Raw genomic sequence first — 10,009 nt, 5'->3', positions numbered from 1 at the left:
AGATCGTGTTCTAGCACCCGTCTCCTCATTAACGATGAATATTATGCGAAAACTTCTACCCGTTGCTTTTAAAGTTCGATCGTTATTTTCACTGTAATTATTTTATACTTTAACGCATCGAATGTTCCGTTTCACGTGCCTCTACTTGGGGGCATAATCGACAGACTTGAAATGAGATAGGAACCATACTCTGTCGGGGAGAGTTGGTAGAAGCAAAGCCACTCTCGCTTCACTTTGCTGCCACCTCCTTCTGTTCCTCTATTATTTGTTTCAAAGAGGGCGAATTGTCTTTTACCCGGATATTTATTAGCTCCTTTGATGTCTCCCGTTGCGAATTTTTCCTAACGAATTTTGTGTGTGTTTCCCAGAAACTGTTAAACGATAAACAGCGGATTCGTTCTTTCAAAGAAATTTTGATGGAAAATTTCGTGTCACCCAAATATATATATTTCGTACTTAAAATTTTGAATTTTACCTTTACAGAGATAAACATAACATAAAATAATTATAATTATTTTTTCTTACGAAGCGTAAGATCTGTTTCTCGCTGTTTCTCTATCGATCTGCGCGAACAAACGATGAAAAAAAAAAAAAAAATACGCAGTGCATAGGAAGATATATTACGTTAAATCCCAGCGTTATATTACACGAGATTGAAATATTACACGCCAATCTGTCGCGGAATTGAAATCAATATCTCACCGCGGCACTGACCGGAGCATTCGAAAAAGAAAGCAACAGATGTTCATGCTCGAACAAACAACGCACGATTGGACGACGCGTGATGCGAATGCGATCGAGTACGATCATCCGTAACAATGATCTCGTGGATCGGGGAGGACATCAAATATTTATCGCATGGCAAAGTGGCCTTTATAGTGGCGGGAACCGAAGAGAAGGGACGCGCCCTTACTTTATACGCGCCTTTGCGTTTTTCCTCAGACGCGGGCCAATTGTCTCTCCCGGGATATATTAGCTCTTTTGAGTCTCTCCACCCTGATAACACGCGAAGGAACGAGGATCTTTGCTTCCCTCGGTCTGTCTTTCTCCCCTCACTCCCTCGCACTTTCTCTCTCTCTCTCTCTGTTTCTCTTCCTTTCTCTTTAACGTACATCCCCGCCGGCGGGTAAAACTGCAGATTTTACATCCGTTCGCTCGAACGAACACGGCCACCCTCGTCCCTCGTAAGCCCTTCTTGCCGCATCGAACTCGACGTACAAAAGGCGCCTTCGAGATTCGGCAAGCAGCGAAAAGTTTTCTCGGGAGTAGTTACGCCACTCACGAAACTCGCGTCGGGATTTCGTTGCAGAGTCTTCCAACTTTTGCTCCCCCTCCTCCTGTCTGTGTGATGTTTATTTTTGCATTTCGATATTGGTTTGATTGGGATTTTTCCGTGACTGTGGATGCATACATATACTTATTGGCTTTTCCTTTAATAAGAGTAAGACTCACGTATACATATAAAGATCTATTCGTTAATTCGTAATTTTTATATTTGATCTCAAATATCATCCGGTTATTCAGAAAACTTGCAAAGAACATTTTTTTAAAGATATTATAAAAAGACTCACATTCTTACGATAAAATATATTCGTAATTTGCTGCAAAGTTTGAACGATTTTGTTATCCTTTCTTTTGAAAGAAAGCTATGGAATTTAAGAACTATTTTGTACGCCCCCCGGACGTTCTTATACTTACAGAATATTAAATTGTATTAAAGGGATTAGTTTACGGATCTTATGTTCGAGCCGATAAATATTACGGCAGACACGTCTTCGGTTTCGCCATAAATTTTCGATCTATGAAAATTTCAGCGCAAATACGCTGCTCGTGCGAGTTACGAAAATGATATTACTTTCCGTACGACGCTTTAACGTTTCCGTTCTTCCGCTTTCACGGGGCGTAGACAGATTCGCCGGAAGTCGATCTGGCTGCGAAACGTTTCGGTAAGGGTCGGGTAAAAATAAACGGACACGAATGAGCGAACTGGGAAATATTTGAAATCGATGGCTCTGTACGCGTTTTTTTATCGCTCGTCTTTTTAACGAATATACGTTCGGCGGCAGATTTACATGCACGAAATGGCCAATAAATCGCTAAAAATATCCTCTCCTCTATTTCTCGCCGCTATTTTCCAGTCGTCATTTCGTTTCGTTTCTTCTTCTCTCTCCTTCCAGATTTGTCTGTTTGAAAACGACGTCTTTGTTTCAATAGAACATCCTCTGCTCTGAAAATATTTGTCTCGCGAGAATTTAATATTAATTTCGAAATTCTAAGATGGAGCAGGAATAATTTCCATTTTGATCTATTTTTAAGTAACAATTGATGTAAATTTTGAGAAAATTTGAGAAAATACGATATTATTCTGATTATTAATAAAATGGAATATTTAAATTTAAATTTAATTTTTATTAATTTAAATAAAAGATTTGTTTTATTTACATATGCACACATGCATCGAAGCTATTGTGTTTAATCACTAAATGTTTTATAAACGGAAAAGAGAGACAAGGCAAACTAAATACAGATGTAAAGTTAGACCAATGATGTGGAATAGAGATAAATTGCATTTAAGAGTAAATCGGTTAAGTCGAAGAGGTAGGAATAGCTTTTCTCGAGTTAGAATCGAATTGACGCGTTTTTTTATCGCGAGAGATCGTCGGTACGAAAGAGAGAGGATCATTTCGAGCTCCTAGGGAGCTCGACCGGGACGGGATGTAAATCCTTCTGGAGATGGCTAGAGAGAGAAAGAGAGAGAAAGAGAGAGAGAGAGAGAGAGAGAGAGAGAGAGAGAGTACCCGAGAAACTTCTTGTCGAAGATAATTTCTCGTTGAAGGTTATGCACAGGGTGCGGAATGAAGCACGCTTTTGAAATATGATAATGCACCGTTCTTCCCACTTATGCCCTTCCATCTTTTGTCGGGAGAAGTGTATCTGCCGGACTTTATAAAGCGACCGTATCTCGTAAACGATGTTGTAATTTGAACTACGTTTACTCCGACATATTACTGTCCGAACAGTCCTGCGGGAAAAGCTCGCTAAAAGAGCTTATTACGCGATGATCCCCAGGCGAAATTAAAGCGACGTAAAATTAGCAGTTAAGGTGTATATTTTCTGACTCTCTCTGACAATGAAGTTTATTAAATATTTTTTTTAATCGCGAAAATGTGCGATTCAACGTGGCTTAATAAATGGAGACTAAAGTGTTTAAAAATGTTTAATTCCAATCGTCCATTCATTAACCATGCAAATATTAATTTGCAAAAAATTGATATCAAAGATTATAAAAAAATGAGAAATATTTTAATTATTTCTGATACAATTCATAATTATTTTTATAATTCACAATTGTAGTTGAAGTTTCCTTGAATTTCTAAAGTCGTATAGCTGCTCGAAATTAATAATGTATAAGAAAGATAACTAATATTCTCGTGAATTTTGAAAATCTGCGCTTTAAAGCGCACCACGTAAAATGGTCGAGCAAAATCCTCTCGACGACATTCGCAACGAGTCCGCGGACTCCCGAATTTACGGAAGAGATTCGGCGTAGCGTGATAAAATTTTGTTTCAGCAGAATCGTCTCGCTGCGTGGAAATAATTTTACTCGAGCTCTCGCTCTCACGACGCGGCGCAATTGTAACGATAATTAACCCCCGAGTATAACAATCGCGCGCGGCTGCAGAGGTCCTTTCGTCCTTTCAGGAAAACTCTGCCCTGCTGCAGTTACTCGGCGGCTGACACCGGCGGCCTGGCGAGAAGTTCCGTCTTGGTTAGAGTCGACCCGCGGCCCGGAAGCGCGAATTCCGGAAGTTACGCCACCATCGCCGACCTCGAGCCGCTGTACGCGAGGCCGTGCGGTTCCAGGGCGAGTTACTACGCGGCGAGCCATGTGACGCATCTGAGCCAGGTATGCGATGACAGCGATTCGCGAGCATGCTAAAGCGGAACTGGGTATGTCTACTTGAAGCTAAATGCACGAAGTGTTTAACTCACATTTCATGTTAAATGTCACTTTGTGTGACTTTATGACCTGAATTCGACTTGAATTCAGGAGCTTTTAGCTTTAAACGTGTATTTTCTTGACCTGTCTAGGATCAATATGTCAAAGCACTGATATAATTCTCGAGACTTGAAGTAAGATAATTTATATATATATTTTAATTTTATGTAAAATTATATCTAATACATATATTATATTTAATTTACATCAGATTTATTTTAATTATGTAGTTGATATCTTAGAAGATCGAATTTTCCTGCCATCGATCAATAGTCCCCGCTGTTTTGAGGCGGAATAACAAATCGCGTACAACGTTTGTTGCTTCTTTTCGCGCGTGTTCGCGGTTTTTCTAATCGCGGACGAAACAATCCGTGAAACAAACTCTCGACGATGGACGCGAAACTCGTGATGCGCGTCAGGAAATCCGATTTTTCCCCGGTCGGTCTCCTTCCACTTCGCTATCGCAAACTCCGCGTCTGCCACCGACTACCGGAAGCGGAAACAGTGCGAGACGACTCCTCCTCCTGTCTCATCCCGCGTCCGTCCCATCCCGTCCCGTTCCGTCCCGTCTCTCGTTTCGTCCCGTATATATACACAATGAGTGCCGCGCCTCTCGCAACTTTATCGAGTTTGCGGCCGAGCGAGCCGCTTTCCACGGACAACTTTGGCGCCCAACCCTTTGCAGCCCTTCGGCACTTTATTCAGCGATTCTAAACCCGCCGACCTACAACCAACCCTCCCCGCCTCTCACCTCTCCTCGAGACGAGACGTAGGGGAAAAGCTAGGTACGCGTGTAGTGCCTTTTTCGCTTTGACTTCCGTCTTCTCGAGCGTGTTCCACCGATACCTGCATTTCGCGAACAGAATCTCTCTCGCTCTCCTTCTGCTCGCTCTTCTATCGTAGCTTTGACACGGCTGCTGACCGCGCCTTTGATCCCTTTCATAGCTTTGAGTTCGCGTTTGGCAAAACGAGATGTTTGGCGCATCGATCACTTCCTTAGAATTATTTCTTCGAGAAACGCCGTAAAATTTTCCTCCGCAAAGATGAAAGTCTCTAATATGATGAAAGATATTTTATGTTAGACAGTTATTCTCCGCGCAGAATTTCATGAACTTTGGGTTAGTCATTTAATTTTGATTAATAATGTAAATTCTGAATTAATCGGCATATGCGTGTATCAAAATATCAAGATGAAAAATGTGCCTTACTGAAAATTATATTCATGCAATACTTTTACACACACAAAATACCGCTCTAAATATACCCTTCAAAAGTGATATTTAAAATCATATATTCCTTATTTTCTTCGTGTGTAAAGTATGTATATTTAATATTTTCGTACAGAGAGAATAGAGAGAAAAATTCGTTTGTCTCTTAAGCGAAAGAGACACTATCGGGTGAATATTTTATTTATTGAAGAAATTAGCTAATTTCCCCGTGAATAATTTATACGGCTATCTTTACGAAAAGATAAAGAGCGATTCGTATAAGTACCCTTGCGCGTGTACTAACGCTTTCGTCGTTCATACACATACGTACCTATATACGGTGATATTTACGAGCGGCCGCAAAAAAGCGATAAAGGTCGATTTCAATCACCGACACCGCGCACGCAATCGCCGCGTGTGTCACGGGCCGCCGCGTCGTTTTAACTACCGCGTTTTAAAGCACGCGCTATTACCCGTTGCTATTACTCGTCGCGTTTGCCTCCCCCGGAGTATCTTTCTCGCAAAAGTGCGCAATCAAAGAGACGAGAGGAGCGAAAGGGTCGCGCGAAATTGTCGAATAAATATGGGATCGCGCCGCCTCTCGCGGAACAAGCGTTTTGCATTTCCCCGAGAAAAGAAACGCGGATATATTCACCTGCACACATTTGTGGTGGTGCGAGAAAGGGTGAAAGAGGGAAGGAGAGAGAGAAAGAGTGTGTCGGCAAGCAGCGGGTGTGTGTGTGTGTGTGTGTGTGTGTGTGTGTGTGTGTGTGTGTGTGTACGTATGTACATATACACACTTCTAGGCAGCCGCTGATGCCGGCGTTTGCGCTCCTCAGATGCGAAAGGGAGGGCGAGGATCGGCGTCGAGCTGAGGGAGCCGAAAGCGAGAGAGAGAGAGAGAGAGAGAGAGAGAGCGATTGTGGAAGTGGGTCCTGTGATTGTTTCGGCTTTGATCTTGGATCAATTTACCGGGTATACGCGCGTATACGCGCTCTTTCCCCTCCCTCTCTACAACCCTCTTCGACGCGACGCTTCGTCTCGAACGCAACCGACCCCGTGAATACACACCCACGTATGTGTAAACACACTTATACACACACATGCAAAGAAACACATCATGTATAGTCACGTACGAGCGGTGCACGTACCGACATATACACCAACGGCTTGATGTAACCGTGAACCTTCGTGAAAACTTACCCTCCCCGGCCCGTCAGCCAACCCTCTCGGACCAACCGACTGACGTAATCCAGCGACAGCGTCTTACCCCAACCCTGTAAAACGATACGCTTGAGATCCCATTGCTGGGGAAGCCATTACCTGGCGCTGTCTATCGGGGAAACGATCTTCGGCACGAGAGGACAAACACACACGCGCCTGTTTTCTCTTTCCCTCGTGGGATCCTCTTCCTCCTTCGGTGGGTTTCTGCGCGAGCGAGTCGGACGCAGGGAAATGGCCTGGCGACCCGACCATTTTCCGCATGGCCTGTCCGGACCTGACAATACCCGTTTCTTTTCCTCGTAAAAGTTAGACGTATCTTACCACATCGTCGCGCCCGAGATAACCGATCGCGTGTTTGCCGATGTCCCCTATCTGATCCTCGGCGCTTTGCACCAATTCCACGTAATGGCGAACTAGTTATTTGCCAACGCGTGTATTATTAGCGCAGGTCAACCTATATAAGGAGAGCTTTTCTTATATATATCGTAGAAGATTGTCATTATTTTCCCGCGAGAGAAATTCGATGGAAAATGTTTCGAGAAGGTAAACGAAGATATTTAATTCTGCGCGTATTAATTTTATAGTGGAAGAATTTTATTCATTTTCAAAACATTCTGCGGAGATGTTTCCGCAACAGCTGAGCCGACGGTGAGCGAAATGCGCGGTTTATCTCGGAGAGAGACGAACGTCCTGCAGTTTATTTTGTAAATTCCACCCGGGGGCGACGTCGGGACAGAGAGAGAGAATCTCGGTATACAACAACGATTAATAATTTCGAGCGTATTAAAAATCCCATATAAATCACATTTAAGGGGCGTTAATGGAATTAAAAATAGCGTCGTCGAATTAGCAATTATACTTCGAGATGTATCTCGAGCTGACGCGGCGTTAATTATTAGTTACGTATAATATAAAAGCCGATTCTTCGATTTAATTAATTCTCGCCGTCGCGAACTTCCGCCCCGTCATGCCGTTGCTTTTTAATCGGGTGAGACGAATGAAAATTGTATTATTACATCGGGGAGGGAGAGTCGAATTAAAAGCTCTGGGCATGTCGAACGCGGTAGTCTGAAAACGAAGCTTTTAGAGCGCCTTCAGCGGGTCGAACGAACGTGATGTTTGACGAAAGCCTTTCAGTAAATAAATCAAATTGCCGTCCCCCTCCCCCTCGCGCTGGATGAGCAAAAACGCTCGACCGTGCTGGGTTGATCGATATTTTCTAATGCAAATAGTGAAGTAATATTCATTACTAGAGATGTTCGAAAAGTCCAATGATTTGTCTAAACATATTTTTTAAATATATTTAGACAGTCTATTCTGCGCTCGCGCTGATTAGTAAGTAAATGTGATTTTATATTGCGAAATAAACTAATATTCGAGTACAAATCGAATAAGTTGTGATATTTTTCTGTTTGTTAATTTTAGAATGATAGAAATAGAATAGACATTTAATTGAAAATTTTTCGCCCGTACATTGATATATACCTTCTTCAAAACTATCAATGTCAGCTGATCGATGTCTCTCTCTCTCTCATCCAATATCAAATTTAATTAGAAATGATATCGAGTTATGTATTAAGCCTTGGAATTTTAATCACACTAATGAATTTATCGTAATCGGATATCACACAAGCGGGACTTAAATTCTTAATTCTAATCTAATTTATATTTATAGCTTCGTTACGCAACACCGAATTTCATTCTCACCTTTAACGCACGCGAGACGGTCCCCACTCGGCAATTTCCACCTCGCTCTTCACGTTTTCATCGAGAAATAAAAAAAAACGAAGAAACATACAAGCGGACGCGTATATACTATATACGTCGGAGAGAGCGGGTATCGCGAAAAAATATAACCGCGAGAGGGAAAAACGAGATCGACGAGACACAGAGAATTTCGAGACGCTTGGCCGGTCGTTCGCGCGAAAACAACGTTCACCAACGCGCGCCGACACAATTCGCCTCCGCAATAATCACAGACCCCGATAAGCCGCGGAATTAGCCGCGCGGTGTTTGCATTTTGCACCGAGCGTCCCGCCGAGCTATCCGGGAATTTCGTAAATAATTTCCGAGATCCGTTCTCCACGGACCGACCAACAACACCCCCCTTCATTCGAATCCGAACTGTTGCCTCTGTCCCCGCGTCCACCCTTTTCTCGAATCCAATACATCGTGCGGTAATTTCGCGGCGCGGTCGCATCGACGTGTTTCGAACTGGTTTTCCGTCGCGTTTCCTTCCCCCTTTTTTTCCCATTTTCATCCCCAGTTTCTCTCTCCTCCTCTCCCTCCCCCTCGCGTTGCTGATGTCTATGCGTGGGCGTGCGCGCGTGTGCGTATGTCCAAATGGAACGGGAGGGGCCGAAGGCAAAACTCCGGAAAATTGAAATTAATGAATAGTCACCCCTCCTGCGCGCGCGTCGCGTAGCTTTCTCGCGTTTTACGTCGGGGACCAATGGAAATCCGTCTGGCGAACAAAGAGGGCCGCGCGACACGATGCCATAACGACGCCCGGGGGGAGGCTTCTTCCCCGGAGGACCCCGCGCGACGAGGTCTCGTCGGCGTCACCTTACACGCGACAAATGCCTTTTTAATGAATCCCCGCCCGATGGGGATTTCTTTTCTTTTTTTTTCCGGAGGTTATGAATTATGCAGGCGCGCCCGTCCGCGCGCGCGATTGAGATTTTAAGCGACAGCGAGCGTGAGTTGTCAACTACTAACATATAAATAATTGCATAATCCACCGATTTTCCCGCGAGAGATAAAGGACAAGATTTGAAGTTGATGTTAATTATATAGTGATATCTTTTAATTTTTTTTAGATCAGTTCTATACATGTTTTTGCAATGCTCTTTTCAATAGCTTTCTTATGTCATTATTTGATTTTTTAATTGTTAAATGTTTGCATTACATTTTTCGTAATTTAAAATCACACAACAATGACTAACTTGTCACATATGGGAAATTTTAAGAGATAATTTATATATTATTTAAAAGTTATCTAAATAATTAATGTGGTTGGTATTTCGATATATTAATATAGCTAAAAAATATGTATCATCGATTTTTAGTCGACCGATCCATGTGAGAAGGCCAGGGCACTCGCGATATCGAGATCGGCATTGTATTGTCGTACTCTCGTGCAGGAGGGTACTTTCGGTCGTGTATACAAAGGAACTTTGGAATTGGCTGGACGAGAACAGGAAGTCATCATAAAAACTGTCACAGGTGAGAACTTAATTAAGAAAATTTTTTTAATTAAAAAAATATTTAAAAAATTATGTTAATATAGTGCATTATGCATAGTGTGCAACATATATGTTGCATTCTTTAATTACAATTTTTTAAATTGAAATTATTAAGTACTAAGAAATTGATTTAATATAAATATAGGAAAAATAGAAAAATTTTGGAGAAATGTTAATTATCTTATTATTAAAATAATCTAAATTGTAATTATCTTTTGCATGAAATACTATTTGATGACTGATGAATACTTGAATATCTGTTTAAGATAAACTAGAAAGTTATCGTATCTGCTATTGGTTACTTGTATTCTATTATTAGATAAATCAATATA

At 42.1% G+C, this 10,009-nt stretch overlaps 1 protein-coding gene and 1 long non-coding RNA gene across 2 annotated transcripts in view; one reads left to right on the top strand and one right to left on the bottom strand.

Moving 5' to 3' along the window:
- The window catches only part of LOC145932522 (uncharacterized), a 147,668-nt gene that overhangs the window by 75,849 nt on the left and 61,810 nt on the right, over nt 1-10,009 (bottom strand). The gene's annotated exons all lie outside the window — the stretch shown is intronic.
- Nucleotides 1-10,009, top strand: part of LOC145932514 (tyrosine-protein kinase Dnt) — a 79,039-nt gene that overhangs the window by 62,377 nt on the left and 6,653 nt on the right. The window contains exons 5-6 of the mRNA XM_083031503.1: nt 3,703-3,907; nt 9,501-9,657. Of these exons, the coding sequence (XP_082887629.1) occupies nt 3,703-3,907; nt 9,501-9,657 (362 nt within the window). The remainder of the gene's footprint in view (nt 1-3,702; nt 3,908-9,500; nt 9,658-10,009) is intronic.

Source organism: Prenolepis imparis, unplaced genomic scaffold, assembly GCF_030444845.1.
Source record: "Prenolepis imparis isolate NDT839.2.m4 unplaced genomic scaffold, iyPreImpa1.0 SCAF_2, whole genome shotgun sequence".
NCBI classification, from domain to species: domain Eukaryota; kingdom Metazoa; phylum Arthropoda; class Insecta; order Hymenoptera; family Formicidae; genus Prenolepis; species Prenolepis imparis.
The sequence above is the reverse complement of the archived record's forward strand: the minus strand, read 5'-3'. Positions and strand labels throughout refer to the sequence as shown.